The sequence below is a fragment of the Artibeus jamaicensis genome, unplaced genomic scaffold, assembly GCF_021234435.1.
Source record: "Artibeus jamaicensis isolate MK-2021 breed Jamaican fruit bat unplaced genomic scaffold, CSHL_Jam_final contig_484, whole genome shotgun sequence".
Taxonomy (NCBI): Eukaryota; Metazoa; Chordata; class Mammalia; order Chiroptera; family Phyllostomidae; genus Artibeus; species Artibeus jamaicensis.
The window spans coordinates 12,307,954-12,328,799 of record NW_026521859.1 but is presented as its reverse complement, the minus strand read 5'-3'; the positions used below and the strand labels follow the sequence as shown (position 1 = coordinate 12,328,799).

Genomic DNA, 20,846 nt, shown 5'->3' with positions numbered 1-20,846 from the left:
TTGCCAGACTGAGGAAGTTCTCTTTTATTATTTGTTCAAATAAGAGTTCTACTTGCTCTTTCTCTTCCCCTTTTGGTACCCCTATAATTTGGCTGTTGGAGTGTTTAAAGATGTCCTGGAGGTTCCTTAGCCTGTCCTCATTTTTTTGAATTCTTGTTTCTTCATTGTTTTCTGTTTGGTCATTTTTTTCTTCCTTCTGGTCTGCTCCCTTGATTTGAGTCCCAGTTTCCTTCCCATCACTATTGCTTTCCTGTGCATTTCCCTTCATTTCAATTATTTTAGCCTTCATTTGTTCCTCTAATTTGTGACTAAAATCAACCAGTTCTGTGAGCATCCTGATCACCAGTGTTTTGAACTGTGCATCTGATAGGTTGGCAATTTCTTGTTCACTTAGATTTATTGGCTCAGGAGCTCTGAGTTCTTCTTGAGCCATGTTTTGATCTGTTCGTGCCTGTTACATATGAGAAGGGGAGCCCTAGGTGTTCACCAGGGCGGGGCTATCCAGGTCACTGGGTTGTGACGCTGTATGTGGGGGCGGGGTCAGAGAGGGACAACAGTGGTCCCCTCTGCTGCTTCCCACCACTGGGGCCTGCGAGATCTGTCTCACTGCTCGCTCCTTCACCTAGTTCATCTGCACGTGAATGTGTGACCGTGGTCAGCCTGCTGCCTTGCGCCCTCAGTGGGTCCGCTCATTGCTACCCCACACCTGGGATCCGCCCACGGCTGCCTTTGAGCCTGGATTACGCGCCTGGGTCAGTCTGGTGGATCTTTCTTGCCCGACCGTGCTCTGCTGCTAGCTCTGCCCCTCTTACCAGTCTGGCTGAATGGTTTGTTGTTGTCAGACTTCCCTATAGTTCAATTTTCTATGCTTTGGCTGTATTTTTGTTGCTAAAACTTTGTTGTTTTTAAACTTGGTTGTGTGAGAAGGCACAGTGCTTCCACCTATGCCCTCCATCTTGGTGGAAGTCTAATATGTATTCTTGACTTGCTGACCCAGAACTCATGGCCAGCAACACTATAACTCAGGCCTGAATGAAGTGTGTTTTCTCTCCGAGACTCACCACGGCCTTCCTGCTCTTAGGAACCTTAGACAGCACTTCAGTGCTATGCGTAGGGCCCACTGGAAACCGTGAAATCGCCGACAAAAAGCACAGAAACATGAAAATATGGCACCAAACAGAAAAGACCACTTGTTTACAGTGTGACGGCTGAAATGAGAAGCAAACTGTCCTCTTACTGCACCTTGGCTGGGAATGTGTGATTGGGGGAATGAAGTTTTACCCCTCTGCCTCTGCTCATGGCCAAAGCATCTTGAATATTGATTTGGGGGCAGCAAATAAATTTTAGTGAGTAGGTGAATTTCCAGATATAAAACCCACAAATAATGAGAACGAAGCGGTGTATGAATTATACCTCAATTTAAAAGCCAACCCCCAGGCCTGGTCTCCTGCTCACCCTTAGTTTTTATCAGCGAGTTACAGAAAGGTCAGTAGGTACACAGCAGACCAGAGCATTTCCATCACCGCATTGCGCTTCTGGCCTCTAAGCTTAACAGGTGTACTGTGTTTACACACTGTCAGTTGGTGCACGTTAATTTGCATCCCACTTCTTTTCTCCAAACACACATTTCCATATGTCAACAAAGTCCTCTCACTTGTCCTGTGAAGACCATAGCGCATTTTACGGCAGCACTCAAGGCCCTCAACCACCCGCCTCACACTTCCTGGACACCTTTGCTTCCCACTCACCTGTTACCCCCATGCTGCATGCTTGCCGACCCCCCCCCACCACCCATCCAACCCACTCGCATAGTTCCGGTTCACCCCAGTGCTGCTGTTGGTCAGGCCGTGACCCCTGCCCCCTGTCCTTTGCCCCCTGCCATTCTAACAGTGACACCGCTTGCACTGTGCTCTGAACACACACTCCAGTCGCACTGGGCTGCTCACTCACAGGCTGATGGCGCTAACCCTCTGGGCTTCGTGGTTTAATGTACAAGAAGGGGGATTCAAGGTAGATGGCTTAGGAGTATCTGCAAGGTCCTGGGTGACTGAGGGTAATCTGAAAGTTCTCTTTGGTCATTTGAAGGTAACAAATGTCTTCTTATCCTTACAGAATTCTGTAGCTAGAACGGCCTTAAGTCACCATCAAGTCTCTTTTTCTGCCTCGACTTGACGCACACGACCAACACAAAGCTGCTCCCAACGTGTCTCAAACCGGTGATGCCGACTCAGGGGCAGGGCTAGGGAGCGGCCCGCCAACGTGCACACGCCCCTCTGGTGTCTCCTAACACTCATGAAGTACGTGCACTCTGACTTGGAGGAGACAAAGGCCAGACTTCCAAAGCCAGGCTGAGACCTCTGATTACTCTTTTGAACACAACTGGAAAGTAGACTTCCCATCAAAAGTCATGCTTTGAAGTTTGCCCACAGCGTGACACCTGAGGAACAGCGGCGAGCCAGGGCAGGGACCGCGGTGTTTACCTCTCACGTCTGCACCTCCTGTGTGCCAGCCCTACACCGAGCGCTTTACCTGCCTTATCCCAAACCCCGACCCGGGGTCAGGGTGCAAACCTAGGTCTCCCAGTTCATCTTTTCCACCAATCACTGAGAGCAATTTCTTCCCTTACACAATGGAGACGATACTTCCTACTTTGCAGGCTCATTATGAGAACCAAATGAGATAATATCCCTAACCCAGGAGGCCAGTGCTAGTTGAAGGATTATGTCATCCATCCTCTCCCCCACAAACGTGAAAACATCGAATGAGCAAAGCTAAGCTGCCTGGAACCCTGGAAGTACTTCTGGGTCACCCTGAGCACTTATGTATAATTATAGGTGGAGGAGGGAGATGGGCGGGTCGAGTGGACCGGGGAAGTAATACCACTCGCACACGCCTTGATCCTAACGAACCTGGACATTCATCACACACCCCAGACGTCAGGATGGAAGTCTGTCTCCTGAGCAAGCAGAGCTTGGGACACTTTAAGTCCCCACGCACCACGGGCCCCAGGACACACCCACTACCTCACCACAGTGCTTGAGGTGCCGCGGCACTCCGCCGAGTGCCACCCTTGGGCCAGGTCCCCAAGTCCTGCCTCACTTGTTTGGGAGCTCCCAGGACTGACCTGAACACAGCCTCTCACCTCCAAACCCCAGTGACCCTGCTCCGTCCCTCTTGTGCCCACGCGAGCTCCAGCGGCTCATTTAGCTGTCCCTACTACGTTCACCCTGGGTGTTCAGAGAAGGCAAACACAAAGTCATTTTAAAATTAGTTCTCGAAAAACAGGCCCGGAAGGTGAGTACCCCTCACTTACCACGGGACACAGGCAGCTGGCACCGAGCGGGCTGCTGAGTGGGGACGCAGCTCAGTGCGCAGTCGCACAGGCGGAGACAGCGTCCATCTCCGCAATGCCGAACGTCCTGGCCTGCCTCTCTCAGCCTCAGAAAATCGAGGCAAAGAAGGGGGCTCGGAGGTGGTGCCGAAATGCACTGTCCTTCGGGCACCTGCTCACCACCGCACACCCAGCTCGTCACGGAGCCTCCTTGGCAACACGGAGTCCTCTGTCACTGACCCCACAGGTGGGCCGGGCTGGGACAGCCTGACTTAATTTCTCTGCCCTGCCTATTGCTCACCCTGTGCGCCGACACTGATTAGGTGCCTCCTGTGTGCTGGGCACCTTTCTGAGCACTTCCTGTGTAGCAACCAGTTTGTCCTCGCAGCCACTGACAGTCACTTTATTTTATAGATGAGGAAACTGAGGCACAGAGAGGCCGAGTACAGTGCCCAAGGTCACACAGCTAGTAAGAGGCAGGGCCAGTCCTGGCACCTCAGAGCCAGCTCTGTGCCACTATGGCGCTGGCCGCACACTTTTCCTCCAGCAGAAATCAAGCCCATGGTGGACAGCTCCAGTCTTTGCTGCCCCAGCTCAGCCTACCTGAGGGCGACAGCTGATCCTTTGTACATGCCTGGCACAGACTGGCAGTTTAACAATTGTTTGTTGAGTGAATGAGTCCCCGGATGAGTGAGGGAGGGAGAGGAAGGACAGAGTGGAGAGGCAGGCGGCCTGGGTTCCGGTGCCGGCCCCACCACCTGCTGACTCAGAGCAAAGTCGCTTCTCCCTCTGGGCCGCCTCGCCTCGGCCGTTGGCTCCCCAAGGGTCTCTTCAAGCACAGCATTCTGTGAGTCTAGGCCCATCAGGGGTGCTGTCTGTGACTTAGCTTGCCTATGCCACGTAGGTGGCGACCTGGCCACGCGGGGCCACCCCTTGACAACAGGGTGTTGGGACAGAATCTGCCATTGTTTCCGGATAGTTCCCTGCCTCCAGAGAGGGAGTGGGGGAAGGAGGACAGCTGGGAGGCAGAGTTCCTGGAGCTGCTCTTCCAGGAGCCACACGGGGAGGCCGCTCGGGCAGGGCTGGGCTGAGGCCAACGCTGGCTCTGATGTGGGACTCTGACCGCCGCCGCCAGCCGGGCAGCTGGCTGCGCCCCACCCTCAGCACGCTTGCCCTGGGAACATGAGAGACCCAGTGCTGTCTGCAGGGGTCGACTTGCATTTCAAACATCCTCAGGGGACAGGGGGCAGCCCCACATCAAGACAGAGAGGTGCACCAACCTGTGAGCAAGGAAACAAGCTGAGAGCATGCAAATGAGCACCTGAGTGGCTCTGTGGGGCCTGTCAGCTGGTGCTTCCCTCCACGGGCCAGTGGGCAGCCAGCCATGGCCACGGCCACTCCCTGCCCTGCTGCCTCTGAGCAGCCCTTGCTCAATGCCAGGGGCAGAGTCCAGCCCCGGCCCTGCGGGCGGGGCGCTCCACACGAAACTGAGCCTCAGCCCTTCCTCTTCCCTGCACCTGGACAACGCCCGGAAGCTAAGATCACCCCACTCACCTCATAGAGGGACACAAGCCAGCTCCCCAGCTCAGTCGACAGCCCTTTAAAAGCCATCCCAGCCTAGTATATTGACATTATCAGCAGTGCCTGGTTGCAGGGACGTTGGGGACAAAGGTGCCATTCCAAGAATATTTATTTTCTTTCTTATACTTATCTCTATTGCTAGGATCTGAACAACGAACTTCCGTTCCCTTCATAATAACAAATACCCGATAAGATAATAATTTAAAAATAATTCTTGTGATCAGGTGGAAAGAACATGAACTGAGGAGTCCAGACAGGCCAGGCGGGCCATCTCAGTGTGACTGCATTGTCACAGAGCAGTCACAGGCAGTGTCTGACACACAGCCAGTAATCCACACGTGTGGCCCCCCACCTCCTGAGACTCGTTTTTTTCATCTGTAGAATGGGGGTAATCTTACTTTCCTTGTAAGCTGCCACGCACCTAAAGCGATGCAACAGAGGGAGTGCTCAAGAAAGTGCCTCCCCTGGACCCCTCACCCCGGGCCTCATGGAATCAGCAGGGGTCGGAGTCCTCGGGCCCCTGCTCTGGGCACAGCCCGCGGGGTGTGTCCGTCGTTGGAATGAACAGATGGGTGCTTCCCATGCTGTGGGCGGGTCCCAGGGAACCCCCTGCTGCCCCTCTGGCTATAAATATCTCAGAGCTGAAGAGAAGGAGGAAGGAAAACACTGTTAGATGCTGAGGTTAGTCGCCCCCTTAAAGTTTTAGAGGTGGAACTCCCTGCCGTTCCACCAAGGCTCAGGGATCAGAGTTCACCCTGCGATGGCCCCAGCCCGGTCCCCGTGGCCTCCTCATGCCCGGGACACATATCCTCATGCCTGGGATTCCTCGAGATCCAGCCAAACCCCAAGGTGGGTCACTAGGGCTGGGCTAATGGGCAACGCATGGTTGACCTTGGGCCCGGGCCAGCTCTGAGTCTTAGCTACACATCATGAATGCAAACCTCCTCACCAGATCCCTCCTAGAGCCTGGTTGGGGCACCTCAGGGTGGGGTGCACAGCTGCAGGGGGTGAGGGAGATGACCCTGAGCGGGAGTTAGAGCCAGGCATGGCTGGGAGCACCACCGTAGGCTGGGGGCGCAGGGAGGTGGGACACCAGGGTGAAAGCCACAAGGAAGTGCCCCAGGAACCAACACCCCCAGCTGGGTGAAGCCCAGCCAGGTATTTTCCCGGCTTTGAGGGACAGTGAGCAGGTGTGGGGGGGTCTGTGTTCCCCATACAGCAGTCTCTCTGGGATGGGCAGCCAGTGAGCATTTTATGAAAGAATTCCATTGCTCCCCTGCCCCAGCCTCCACCCTCTGCCACAGCTCATTCCCACTCCCGAGGGCCAGAGAGTTCCGCCAACGAGACCGTCTTCTTCTGCACCTGCCTGCCAGCCCAGAAGTGCTCTTAGACCCAGGCTACAGGGCCCTGCCTGGACTCTGTGCCACGGGGGGGGGGGCCTGCTCTGGTCCCCCGCAGGGCAAGGGGTCCATGGGGTGATGGGGCTGTGCCTAGGGAACCTAATCACCCCCTTCTTCAGGCACCGAGTCCCCAGAACTCCCTGCTTAGGTGGCCCTGAGCCCACTCAGGCTTCTCCCCCATCAGTCCTCCTCAGGGTGCCCACCTGAGGGGCACATTTCTGAGCGCAAGGGGTGGCTGGTGTGGGTAAGGATAAGGGTGTGGATGGAGCTTGGGAGGTTCAGGCTGAGGCCCGCACTGTGAGGAAAGGAGCCAGGTGGGGAGACCAGGGGTGGGCTGTGGTGGGGTGGGAGCGCCATCTGTACACTCCCTGCAGGTCTCGGCCGTGAACACGGAGTCCGTGTCCACGACACATTCCCCATGTGACTGCACAGAGCTCCCTCGCCCACCACCCTCCCAGCTGACGTCGGCCACACTAGTCTGTCAAAAGCCAGTAATGACAACTGCCCTGCCCAGCTCATCCCAGGGAGCTCCGACCCCAGCCCCAGAGGGAGCCTGGGCCTCGGTTCAGAGAGGAGCTCCTGCGGCAGGGGTGGAGTCGAAAGAGGAAACCCAGCTGACTCCAGGCAGGGGTCCAGAGCAGGTGGGGGCCTGTCCTGGGCCCAGCCAGGCCTGCCTGACTCAGAGGGTGGGGTGACGCAGCCAGCTCTCGCTGCCCAGGGCACCCTGGGGACTTGTCTGGCCAGTTTGCCCATACTTGCCACATTGGCACTTAATTTTTAATTCCTCACATGTATCACCTTGGGGACAGTTTCATTCAGACCAGGAGAGGCAAGAGGGAACCCCGGAGAGAAGTATAACCCCCCCATGACCAGCTGTTTACCAGCTCAGCTCCAAAAAGCTACGCACAGGCTCTGGCTGGAGGACTGGGCCTGGCTGCCCCTGGGAGGCAGAGGTCACTGGGAAGCAAGGATCCGCCCCCACTCATCCCGGGTCCGCCTGGTGTGGATAGGACCAGGCTGAGAGGAGACCCGAGATCAGGGCCCTCTGCCGCCTCGGCTGAGGGGTGTGATGGGGCAGGACCCTCTCTCCCTGGGCCCTGGTTTTGTTGTCCGCGTGAGCGCTGAGGTCCTCCCCAGCTCTGAAGCCTGGCAAATGTGACCCAGTTTCTCATAGCTCTCTGAGCAGGAAGCAGGGTGGTCCTGGCGGCTGGAACGCTGCCCTGGACAGAGGTGGAAGCAGAGCTCTGGGAGTGGCCCTTGTGTTGAAGGGCCTGGCTTCAGGGGGCCTTCTGACCCTGGCCTGGGCAGTTACTTTAACATGGAAAGTCACAGCAGGGGAGACCCTCCCTTAGATGAGAGCAGGGACTGGTGTCAATCACTTGGGGATCAATCGGGTCCAGACCCAGTCACCGAGGGACCCCAAGGTCCTCCTCATGACTGGCCTATGGCTTCTGAGGGCCTGAGAAAGTATTTCTTAGTCCTCTGAACTCACCACCTCAGACAGGGTGAGAAGGCTCCAGGGAGGGGCAGAAGCCCCCGCTGTGGCCCTCACCCCCCACCCAGCCCTTCGCAGGCCTGTGTGGGACTCTGGCAGTGAGGCTGCATTCGGAAGACGACCTAGGTCCGGACAGAGCTCTGAAACAGCACAGGCCTCGCCGAGCCTGTGCCTGGCTTCTCAGGGCTGCTGCCTCCCCTGCCCCAGCGCAGCCGGGCCCAGGGGGTGCCCTCCCCTCGTGGGAAGGGAGAACAGGGTAGTGTGAGGCCCAGCTGGTTTAGGACGGTGTCCCTCCCACCCACTCTGACTCGGAGGGGCTGGGGATGGGGCGGGAGGATGTGTCTGTGTGAACCACACCCTTAGGAGCTCAGTCTTCTTGCTTCTCACTCTCCCCGCCTCCTGCCCCAGCTGGAAGAAAGCAGAGGACGTGGCCCAGTGCCCAAGGGGGAGGAGTCAGATTCCCCTCAACCAGGAACAGGTGACGAAAGATTCTGGGGCTGCTCTGTATCTTGTGACCTAAATCAGGAGGACAGAGATGTCCCAGGGATATGAGCCATCGGGCCAAAGGTTCCTGATCAAAAGGTGCCTCATAGATGGGCTTCCGGGGGCCTGAGAGGCCTCTGCTAAAATTATGAGCAAAATTGCACACATGTGGCCCAGAGCCTCGTCGTGGTCACAGAGGAGCCGATGGCCCTAAAGAGGCAAGAGACCCTCGGCCCAGCAGGCCGCAGCCGCTGGACGGGAGTTCAGACAGGCAGACAAGGAGACGCACGCAGTTCTGCAGGCTGGTGCTGGGAGGGAAGATGAGAGCTTCTAGATGGTGGGTGGGAGGGAGCGTAGGACGGCTTGAATGGAGCTCGGACCCTGGAGCCTGGCTGCAGGGGTTCAAACCCCAGCTCTGCCACTTAAAAACTGTGTGACCTTAAACCAGCTACTGCCACATTCTCTGCTTCACTGCCTCCATCTGTAAAATGGGAAGAGTGCCTGTCGGCCAGGCCGCTCCACCTGCCCTTCCTCCATCAGCTGGCACAGAAGCCATGGAGTGAACTTCCCCTTTGGGGTCCAGTTCCTGCCTCTGTAAAACGAAGCTGGTGTGGACCCTTCGAGCCCCTCTGAGTTGGCAGTTGTCCGTGGGTGCCTTCTCACCCTCACCCGGGAAGGGCGTGAGTGTGCTGGGGAGGTCTCCATGTCCTGGGACTGGCTCTGAGGCTTGCCTGGAAGGACCCCTCTCAGGAACTCCAGCCTGACCTGCCAGCCAAGCCCTCTGCAGTGGCCACAGGACGGGGGTCTGCACTGCCCCTGAGCCAGGCACTCACTGGCCCAAACCAGATCTAACCAGAGTGTGCAAACCAGAGCTGAGGAAAGACGTCCGGGACTCCACCAGTCACCAAAGGGAACCGAAGTGGGTAGGCGGGGCACACAGGATACCAGCCAATCAGAGTCAGCTCGGCTGTGCGGCATTAATCCTTTAGTTGCTGCAGGTCTGGGGAGAACCCAGGACAGCAGGAACCGGTTAGGGGGCAACAGCCATTTAATTCAATATTTTAACAACCAGAGCAGGTATGAGTGTGTCAGCCCCGGGCCCACACCCCTGTGATTCTGAGTACGTATGCCGGGTGTGTGTGAGGGGAGGCAGTGTAATTACCTTCAGCAACAGAAAAATCTCAAAATTATTTACTTTGCATTTGTGACCCTTGTAACAGTTTTCTGCTGGAAACAAAGGCAGGGGTAACCCGTTTGCTTTATACTCTTCGTTGGCAGTGTACTTTCTGTATTTGTCTATAATGTCTGCAAATTGTTTTTATAAGCCGAAAATACATTGTTTAAAGTTGTATTTGCAGAGGTCTGTGTGGCTATAGCAAGGAAAATGTGAGACTTATTCTACCCCATCTAGAACCCCAGGGTCTGGTTGGAGAGGCTGGACCAACAAGAAGAAATCAGTGACAGAGAGAGGGAGGCGGCTGTGCTGGGCAGTGCTGGCAGGACCTGCCGGGGCCCTGCCGGGTCCCAGCCGGGGCGTGGGGCACCTGCGTCTAACAGGCTCCTGAGAACACAGGCGGGGATTTGGTGGCTCATCCCTTTAAGTGGTACAAACCCTCACCGACATCAGTAACAAGACTGTCACAACAAGGACCCGTCCGACAGGCAGGAGTAAGCCTAGAGCTGATGGGGCTGACCGCCAGGGCGCTGGGCCTGCACTGGCTGCAAGTGGCTACTGAGCGCACAGAAAGTCGCTAGTAAGAAACCGGGTGTGTGTGCTCTAAGTGTGGTACGCCAGATGTTAAAGATGTATGAACCCCAGGAATCCTGAAACACCAATTCAGAAGAACCTATGCACCCCAATGTTCATAGCAGCACAATCTACAATGGCCAAGTGCTGGAAACAGCCTAAGTGCCCATCAGTAAATAAGTGGATCAAAAAACTGGTACATTTACACAATGGAATTCTATGCAGCAGAGAGAAAAGAGCTCCTACCCTTCACAACTGCATGGACGGAGCTGGAGAGTATTATGCTGAGTGAAATAAGCCAGGCAGTGAAAGACAAGTACCATATGATCTCACCTTTAAGTGGAACCTAATCAACAAAACAAAGAAGCAAAAAAGAACCAAAGGCTTGGAAACGAGGAACAAACTGACAGAGACCAGAGGGGGGGGGGATAAGAGAGGAGAGAAGGGGAAGGGTCCAGGTAAAGAACAAGCATAAATGACACAGACACGGATAACAGGATGGGGAATGACGGCGGGGTGGGGGTGGGTCAGGGGAGAGCAAAGGGGGAAATTGGGACAACTGTAACAGAACAACAATTTTTAAAAAGGCATTGTATGAGAAAAGAATGTAAAACATCTCCTTAGTATTTTCCACATTGATTAAATATTGAAATGATAATCTTTTGAATATTTTGGGTTAAGTAAAATATGTTATTAAAATTAATTTTACCTATTTCTTTTAAGGTAAAAGATGTGAAGTTACTTATGAGACACACACGGTATTTCTACTGGTCGGTGCTGGCCGAGGCGGTCCCGGAACACCCAGGCGTCACACCATAAAGGACAGAGCTGGTCACAGAGCAGTCTCCCTCGTCAAAGAGCGAAAGCCCAGCCACAAGCTCCAAAAGGGAGTTTTTGAGTTTTTGCAGTTTCAGACCCGTAAACAAATCTGTCCCAAATGTCCTGCTCGCAAGGACCACTGCTCTTTGTCCTTCCAGACAGCTCAAGTGTCACCTCTTCCAGAAAGTCCTCCTAGACCCCCGCTGCTGGATCGACTGCCCCTGCTCTGGCCTGTGTTCCAACGGTCTGTCGATTTACTCGAGACCTGCCCGGAGAGCAGCAACGCTGGCTCAGGCATCTCTGCATCCCAGCATCTAATGCGGACACAGGCAGGCACGGAGCAGACAGCCCTCAATGACTGTCTGTGAATGTAAGTCCTACTTAGATGGAGGCACCCACCACTATACTGCCTTTGTGCACAAGTTCCCCATAACCTCTCCCTGGGTTTTGACAGGTGGAGCTGACCCCCCTAATCCCAGCCTTTCTGCTGTGAGTCTCAGCCACGCCTCCTCCAAGCAGCCACCCTGGGTTGGCATCAAGAAGGATGGAAGTGAACAGAGGGTGTGGCTGATGTCCACTTGCCCAAGGCAGGGGTGCTCCCTACTCCATGGCAGCCGAGGTAGCCCATCCGGAGCAGACCCTTGGACCCCAGAGCAGAACCATACTCACCAGTGGAAGGAAGGTCAGTAGGGGCCGAACTCTTGGCCGAGCTTTCAGTGTAGCTGTTCCTGACTCGCTGACCGTGTCAAACCGATTGTCTCCATAATAAATCCCATCTAGAGGAGACAAGTGAGGGGAGACAGTGAGCGGAGATCAAAGGCATGTTGGCTACTGAGTTTAACCCGCCCTGCAGTTCCCAGTGAGGAAAGCCAGGCGTGCGGTCGGCTGTCTGAGTCAGATCCTGCGGACAGGGTGTGTGCTCAAGGGGCAGGATCGGACAGACTCCAAAGTGCGGTTTCCTGGGGTTTTCTGCACCGTCCGTCCCTGGGGCTCTCAGCTCCAGGCAACCACCTCTCCTGACGCACCCCTACAGGTCTTCAGCCCTCACTCACACAAGTCAGCCTTCCTTTTGGGGCTCTGGGAGCTTGGCGGAGGCCCCAGCTACAGCTTATCTCAAAGAGAGGGGGAGAACAAGCTGGCTTTTCTCTCAAGTATTTGAACTTCTAATCTGGAACAAGCAGAGTCGGAGAGGCCACCTGCTGCTCCCAGTGGCCCAGCACCTTCTGGACTCTTCCAGCCCCCAACCCATCAGTGGTTGTGTGCATGGCTGCGTCCTATGGGCAGAGCAGAAAGAACAGGACGGTAGGGTCCACGTGACCCAGTACAAGTCCAAGCTCAGCCACTTAACCTCTCTGGCCTCAGTTTTCCCATGTGTGCGACGGGAGTGGCAATAGTGCCAACCTTGTAGGACAGTTGTGAGGAGTACGTGGGGCCAGCACACAGTAGGTGCTCAACAAGTGTGGTCCCCTTCCTCTTCTTCCAGTGACTGGGCCTGTGCTCTGAGCTGCTTCTCCTGCAGTCGGGAGGGTGTGGGGAGCCAGCCACACTTTCTCAATCAATCTTCTATGACCTTTAACACATTGACAAGAGTTTCACATCTTATCTCTGGTTCACATGTCGCCTCCAAGAGGCAGGGATCACAGTGGGCCTCTTCCTATGTCGCTCGCAAGCCAGCAGGGCTTGCGTACACTTAGCAGCTTCTCCTTTGTAGCCAGAGGAGTAACAGAAGAAAGGTCAAAATCCCAGTGAATCAGAATCTCACCAACTGACACATTAAAGGAAAGGAAATTACTTTTCCTCTTGCACATGACTTCAGGAGAAAAGTGCATGAAAGTCAAACATTTTACTCAAAAGAGACTGGGCTCACCAGGGAAGCCCTGAGATCAGAACACATTCATCCCCAGTTCCTGCCCGTCGGGCCGTGGCTCTCTGCGTGACAGACGGCCTGGGCTTCCAATGGGACAGGGGCACTCCTCAGAGCCCCGTGTGTCTGCTGCCCTACCAGGCAGAGGGTCAGCGGTGCGGTTAAGGCTCCCCATCCTTCAACGGGGCCAAAACGGCAGTTCCGTGTAGCTCCACACGTCTGGGGACTCCCCAGCGACAGGATTCCCCGGGCCGGGCTGCCGGGTTCCACACCTGAGGCTGGAGACCCGGAGGGGTGGGGCGGGGTGGGGCGGGGTGGGGCGTGGGGAAGGGCGGAGGAGAGGGCAGACTTGGCCCAACTAGAAACAACGAAAGTAGAGATAACTGGAGACACCCAGCAGCTACTGTTAAAGCCCACCGGATTCTCTCTGGCTCCCAGGAGTCTGGGCGTCTGCGCCAGGATCTCTGGGACATTCTCTAGATAGTGCTGTGCAGGCCTTAGATCTGATAAGGCTGCCGGCCCTCAGCGGGGGCGGGGCGGGGCGGGGGGCGGCCCACTCTCCCAAGCAGAGCCAGTCTGGAATCTCCGCAGGGGGCTGCAGCTGAGTGGCCAGGGCATTAACGGCTCCTGTGAGGGTGTCTCCAGGAACTTTAGAAACAAGCAACTCAGCAAGGTAATCACTGTAATAGTAGAAATAATACAATAATAGGCAAAACTTACGGAACAGTTTTAACAGGCCTGGCATCTTATACATGATTAGTCCCTTTAACTCTCAAACCAGCCCCACACAATTTGCACGGTCGTCATCCCTGTTTTACAGGCGAGGAAATTCGGGCACGGAGAGGTCGGAGACCCTGCCTGAAGCCTGGGAGCAAGTGGGAAAGCTGGGGTCTCCGGTCCACTGCACACACTTTTCCCAAAGTGGGACCCGGAGGGGAGGGTGGGGCCTCCAGGGGCAGGGGCAGGGAGGCTGGGAGGAGTGGGAGGTGAAGCAGCTCGCCCGGGCGCATGCGGGGATCAGGCGCAGCCAGGTCTGACCCACACACAGGCGGGCCCTCTAGACCCCCTCAGACTCCAAGACTCAACCTTGACTACCAGCGCTGTTCAGTCGGTTTGTGGCTGTTTTCAGCAGGGAAACCCTGTCTAAGAACACATCACCGAAGGGGCGGGCCTGCGGGTGGGGGAGGGGTGGGAGGCCCGGGTGGCTCCCTCCGCACCCGGGCATTTCTTGAAAGCCCAGTTTCATTTCCCTGTTCTAAGGTGTGGCTGGGGGTCAGGGAGGGAAAGGGCACAACCGCAGCGAGGTCAGAGTGGTGTGGTGGGAGAAAGACCCGGTGGGCACTCTCTGCCTTTGTGGAGGCAGGAGACCACGGGCCGGGAACACAGGCGGGCACTGGACAAGACGAGAAAACGGATTCACTCCCACAACCCCAGGAAGGAACAGTCTTGCAGACACTTCGATTTTAGCTCAGTGCGACCAGTGTCAGACTTCTGACCTACAGAACCCTAAGATAATAAATGTCTGCTGGTCCTCCAGGGTTCAAGGTCGGGACTGGGGTTTTCTGAGCCTCCAAGTCAAGGTCCAAAAGTAAACAAAGGCAGTCGAGTCCAACCCTGGAGATTTTCCTATGGAAGCAAGCAAACTGCAGTGGGATCACAGCGTCAGATCATGCGAAGGGGCCTCGCTGAAGGGCAGCCCCCTCCTCAGCTGAGGAGGCGAAGGGCCACCTCCGAGGAAGGGAGGGATCATGAGGAGGGGAAGGGGGGACAGGGAGGAGGCCGGACAACTTGCTCTCTGGGGACCCAATGAGGCTGCTCAGTCAGAGAAGAGGGGCCCTGCCCTCGAATCTTGTGTACCCTGAAACTGGGAAATGCCCCGGGGTCTGCTTTTCACTTGCGCCTTCCCACCCGTAGAGTCCTTGGGGCAGTTGGGGTTCGGAGCTTGCTGCACGGAGCAGAGAGGCTGCTGAGGAACATCTGGTGGGGCTCCGAGGGCGGGAAAGAGAGCCACTGTGGACCCGGATGCTTCCAGAGAAAGGGGGCAGGCACCTGGGAGAGGCCCCTGGCGCACGTCCAGCAGGCGGGGAGCCTTGGCAGACCCCGGGAGCAGGGCCTGAGCCCCCGGTGGGCCACAGCCCTGTCGAGATAGAAACTCAAGCTTCTATCTGACGAATTCATCTAAAAATGACACAGTGGTAAAGTAGGAGAAAATCCAGGTCCGCCTCCCTTCACTCAGACCGGATCATTAAAAGAGTCCCAGTTTCTCCCCCCAATGAAATCCTCTTTCTGATGGATTTGTGCACAGGGTTCCTTACATGTGCTACGTTTCTCCCTCATAGATCGGCAGGAAACAAAGGCAGCTTTGCTTTTATTTCCACTCCCTCCGAGACTTGAGTTCACATAAATACCACCTCGTATCCAAACACCTGGTTCAAAACTAATTCCGGGGCCACGCCTGTTTCAGCAGGAAGACCTCACCTCAGATCTCGGCCTGGGGCGGGCGGCAGCTCCCTGCCTGCCAGGCCTCCTTGAGGAGAATCTGACTCTGCCATTGGCTTGGGTTTTTACGTGGTGACTGTGGGTGCCTGGACTTGGGGAAGGCCGCAGCCCCCCAGCTGGAGGGGAGGCCGGACGAGGGGTCGAGGCCCCGGTGTAGGTCGCAGGGGTAGGGAGCTCACCTGAATTTCATTCACTTCCAGTCCCTGCTCCATCACTTACAAACCGTGGGGCCTTGAGAGTGTCCCTAGTCCTCTCTGAGGCAGTGTCCCCCTCTTTGTCAATGTGAGCAATGGCCCTACTGGGTGGCTTGGTGTGAGACTGAGTGAGATCAAGTGTGCAACAGGTTGGCGTAGCGCCTGGTAGATAATGTGTGCTCATTAATGGGGAAGACTGCTTATTGTCATCTAGGGTTCGGGCTGAGCCTGAATTAGGCCATGTCACTGGCAAAGTGCGGGTGAAACCCTGTACCTGGGAGGCAGGTGGCCCTTTATTCCCTTCTCGGGGGGGACTCAGAGTGGGCACCTGGGGCCACCCTCCGTGTAGATGAGGACTGGAGGCCCAGAGTGGGTGGGGCTGGCCGAGGCCCCCACAGGGTCCAGACCGGGAGTGCTGGGCTCCGGGCACAGATAGCAGGGCCTCACCCGTGCCACGTGGCTCACTGCCTCTCCCCAGCCGGGCCGACCTGGTTCTCTCCGTCTGGGGCTGTGTCTGTGTGTGTGTGCACAGGTGCGTAAATGTGTGTTAAGTGGCAGGGGGAATGGCCAGCTTTGGGGAAGCTGAGAGCTGGGCACAAGCCCCCTTTTCTCTCTTCTCCCCCAGAGGAGGAGCCCACACCAGGTCTTGGGCTTTTCTTTGCTCACAGAGTTCAGGGTTGAAAGCCTGGGAAAGTGCACCGGCTCCCCCACCCCAAAGCTGCCCCAAGGTCTCCATGGAGGCTGGGGTCTGGGATGGTTATTTAGCTCTTTCCCCAAATCCTGAACAGGTCCAAACTAGGAAAATATTGATAATAAAAATGCAAATGTCTAACATTTATTAAGCTTGTAGTATGAGCTAGGCACTATTCCAAGTATCCTTCACAAACCTGTTGGGGAGGTCCATTTATTATCCCCACTTTGCAGATGGGAAGCCTCTCTGAGGCTCAGAGAGGTCAAGTCCCCTGCCCAAGGTCCCATGGGTGGTGAGTAAAAGGGGCCAGGATTCGAGCCCAGGTATCTAACGCTGGAATCTGGTTCCCTCTGGTATTAGCCATCGCGGCGGGGAAATAACGTGGGGACCCCACAGCCCTTCCCTTGGTCTCCAGCGCTTCCGCAGTGAGACTGCGCAGTGGGTGAGGCCCCAAGGAAACACGAACCCAGGAGTCGGAACCCGGCTCCTCCATGTGACACCTGCTGGCTTTGAGCACTTTCCCAGGCTATGGGGATACTTACTCCTATTTTGCAGGAAGCAGCCCAAAATCAGGGGAGGAAAAGAAGATAGCATGACAAGATGAAGGCAGGGGTGATGACGTACAATCCCAAATTGCTGGGAGCCCCCAAAGGACCCCAGGAGCGCCCAACACCAGTCTGATTGGATTCCAGGGGCTTGGGAGGGGTGGGGCTTTAGCTGGAGGAGTTTGTTGCTTGGACCCAGAGTAACCCAGAACCCCAAAACAGACCCCCACCTCTAGCCCACTGGGGTGGAGCATGTAGTCCTTGGCCACTAGGGGACCCCCAGCTTCGCAGGGAAGCAGTTGGAGGGGGGGAATATAAGTGTGACCCACGATGGCATTAATAAGGCCCTTTATTGCTAATTAACAGGTCCACATGACAGGAACCTGAAAAGGCCAGTCTGTCCCAGCAAGCTCCAGCAGGCCTTGCCCTGGCACTAGAGAGAGTTCTTTGTCCAAGGGCAGAAGGGACACTGAAGGCTGGGCTGGGGTGGGGCAGGGAGCCACAGAGCAGAGAAGAGGGAGCAGGGAGGAAGGAGTCTTGGGGGCAAGAACTGGAGCAGGGAACACACAGCAGAGAGGCCCTTTGCTTCCCAGCTGGGACGGACTTGCTACTCAAAGCAGGATCTGTGGCCCTGCCCACGGTCTTCACCTGGGAGCCGGTGGAAAGTGCGGTCTCCCTCCACCTCCAGCTGCGCGTCAGAATCCGAGCCTGCCAAGGCCCCAGGGCGCACTGACCTCTGAACTGCCCTGAGCCCAAGTGACTGAGTCCTCTTACCTGTATGAGCCTTCTGAGCCTGTGTCCTCAATCGAGAAAACATGCACAGTTTTTAGCATAGTGCCACGTTCAAGAAATAACTGATAATGTTATTACTGTTATTACTTTATTGGCTGGGAGAGAAGGGGCACCCTGTAGCCTGTCTGCAGTGGTCAAGGAAGGGTCTGTCTTTCTGAATGGAACTGTGGAGACAAGAGGAGCTTATATAATGGGGTGGCAGACAGGGTGTGTATGCGTGTTCTCACTACCAGCAAACCACAGCACACCTCCAGGGGACGGGAGTAAACAACAGACTCCTTCACGCCCTGCACTGCACAGGTTAGCTCTCTGAAGGCGGGCGCCAGTCCCGCCCTGGCGGGAAATAGTGGGTTGGCCAAAAAGTTCATTTAGTTTTTTTCCATATGATGGCTCTAGGAGTGCTTAGTTGTCTTTAACTTCATTCGAAACAATTTTGTTAGGTTGTATTGTGACAGCTGTCATATCAGCATGTATTAAAAAAAACTTATCAAAACTGGTGAATTTGGGGGCAGCCTTTTTAATATTGAATATGGAAGAAAATATATAACAATTTTGGCATATTATGCTTTATTACTTCAAGAAAAGTAAAAACACCCTGGCTGGTGTGGCTCAGTGGATTGAGCGCTGGCCTGCAAACCAGAAAGCCACTGGTTCGATTCCCAGTCAGGGCACATACCTGGGTTTGCGGGCCAGGTCCCCAGTAAGGGATGCGCAAGAGGCAACCACACACTGATGTTTCTCTTCTTCTCTTTCTCCCTCTCATCCCCTCTATCTAAAAATTAATAAAATCTTTTTTCTAAAAAGATTTGTGCAGTGTATGGAAAAAGTGCTGTGACTGATTGAACATGTCAAAACTGGTTTGCCAAGTTTCCTGGTACTACTGACATTCTGGCCAAATAATTCTTTGCTGTGCGGCTGCCTTATGCACTGGAAGACGTTTAGCAGCACCCCTGGCCTCTACCACTAGAAGCCAATAGTGGGAGATGGCCAACATACTTTAAATATCCAAATCAATAAAGTTATTGGTGAAAATGAAAAATGTGTCTTTCATTTTATGGAAAAAATCATGTGGACTTTTTGGCAAATCCGATAAATGCTCAGCTCCTAGGGTTCAAGGCTCCCCGCCCTTCAGCCTGGCCTGAGACACAGGTGCAGGGATAACAGAACTGGCAGCCACCCTGGGGAGCACTGGGGCTCTCCTACTTAGGAGCTGGTCACAGTTCCTGCACATTTGTTTGGAACCTGCAGGAAGTTAGGGGGAAAGAAAATGGCCCACCTGCCAGCCTGGCAGATTAAGGATGTGGCTCAAAGCTGGGGAAGAAACTCCGGGATTCTCAAACCCTCTTGTACAGAAGAATCACCTAGAAGGTGGTGGAAACCCAGACCCTGGGCCCCAGCCCAATGTTCTGACTTCAGATGCCTGTGATGGGACTCCAGAAATACGCATTTTAAATAAGTGTTTTAGGTGGTTGTGACAAAGGTGATTTACATTTGGAGGGGGAAAAAGAGAGTTCCCCAGCAAGCCTGGTGTCCCTTGGCTGGGCTGGGGTGGCAGCGGCACGGCTCGATTAACCCAGAAGACAAGGGACTGGTCCAGAGCGCCCGTCTCAGGCTGCTCCAGCTCAACCCTCATCTCAGGATTTTAATGTATGAGAGAGCAGTCATACATTAAAAAAAAAACAAAAAACTATTGTGCAGCCTAAGGCCCTTCCTTGGGCGGGCGAGGCAGGAGGCTTAATTAGGGTTGCGATTGCATTAAGTGAAGCCTTTAAGTGAAGTGCTTTTCTGGAATAAATGTTACGGAAATTCTTTAAAGAAAAATCGATCTGTCACCACCTTCACACGACTGTTTGCATTTTCCCTGTGCACCCAGCCTGCCCCTGTGCAAACAGTTTCACATGGCTGCAGCCACAGGGTGAGCGGCTACTCCTTGCTTCACACACACACACACACACACACACACACTGATTTCCTCTCTCTATCCCGCCACCTGCTCTCCAAGGGCTGGATACCACCAGCATGGAAGAGAATGGCACAGACCCGGGGAATGGATGAGACCTCAGGATGGCTCTTCACACCTCAGTGCCCTCTGGTCTACAGCAGTGTGAGGAAGAGGAACCGAGATGGGCAAGGGCAGGCAGTGCTTGGGGTTGGGGAGGAACTGACAGTAATAAAGGGCCAGCCGGTAAATACTTTCAGCTTTGTGGTTCAGTAGCGTCTGCTTAATTCTGCTACTTAATTCTGCCACTGTGGCAGGAAACTGGCCATAAACAATATGGAAACAATGGGCAAGGCTGGCTGTGTTCTAATACAACTTTATTTACAAAAACAGGCCATGGGTTAGATTTGAACCAGGTCCATGATCTGCCAGTCTTTGCTCTAGGGCATTTCTCTGTAATGCTCTTCAAAGCACTGCCACATACAAACCTCACACGGACATCTATAGGCACACTGGACACCACCCCCACTTCGCAGAAGAAAAAACTGAGGCCCGGAGAGTGGCCGGCCCCATTATTGACAGAGACAGGACCCCAAGGCAGGCCTGGCATCTCCATTCCATTCCGGAATCCCCAACACTGGTCCCTCCCATCACCAACTGCAAGTACTTGTCCTGCTCAGCAGGGAGCAGGACCTCTGCCACGCCCACCGGCACCTGGGGAGACACCCAGAAACACTGGAGAGCCATCCTGTCGGTTGCACAGTGTTCCCCAGGCTTCCGTGCATGGGGTGCAGCTGGGCTGAGTCAGCCGGGGGCCAGCCCAGCCCAGGAGCTGCCCCAGGTTCCAGTTCTGCCCGGGCTGGTGAAGGCAGCAGCAGCTGGCTGAAGGTGTCGCCACCGAGCCCCCATTCCCATCACCGGGGGGAATGAACCCCAACAGCAGCCAGCTCAGTGCACTCACAAATGACGAGAAGTGTGAGTGTGGTGGAAGGAGGTGAGGTGAGCCGAGGCAGTTCTCAGGTAGATGCCCTCTCAAGTCAAATTCACCCTTGAACTACCTTCCAAAAAGCCAGTTCAGGAAGCTGGCTAGGAGTGTGGCCCCTGAAGCCCGCCTGCCTGTGTTCAAATACTGGCTCTGCCTCCTGAGAGAAATGTTGGGGTGAGGGAAATGTTCTAAAGCCGGATTGCGGTCAAGGTTGCACAACTCTATGAGTCTACTAAAAAGCATTAAAGTATATATTTAAGGAAATCTTGGCTTGGCCGTTTAAAGCGGTGTGATCATGGACATGTCACTCCACCTCGCTGGGTCTCAGTCTCCTCATCTGCCAAACAGGAATAACAGTTGCCGCATCAGAGGTTGGATGAGGACTCAACGAGTCAACAACAGCAGGACTTTAGAACGACACCTTGCACCTACGGGGATCAATCAATGCTTGGTGCACAGGCTGCACAGGCGAGGGGAAGTG

The 20,846-nt window shown here is 55.0% G+C and overlaps 1 protein-coding gene across 1 annotated transcript in view; it reads right to left on the bottom strand.

Moving 5' to 3' along the window:
* The window catches only part of CUNH6orf132 (chromosome unknown C6orf132 homolog), a 31,495-nt gene that overhangs the window by 9,171 nt on the left and 1,478 nt on the right, over positions 1-20,846 (bottom strand). Inside the window, exon 2 of the mRNA XM_053668347.1 lies at positions 11,526-11,632. Within this exon, the coding sequence (XP_053524322.1) occupies positions 11,526-11,632 (107 nt within the window). The remainder of the gene's footprint in view (positions 1-11,525; positions 11,633-20,846) is intronic.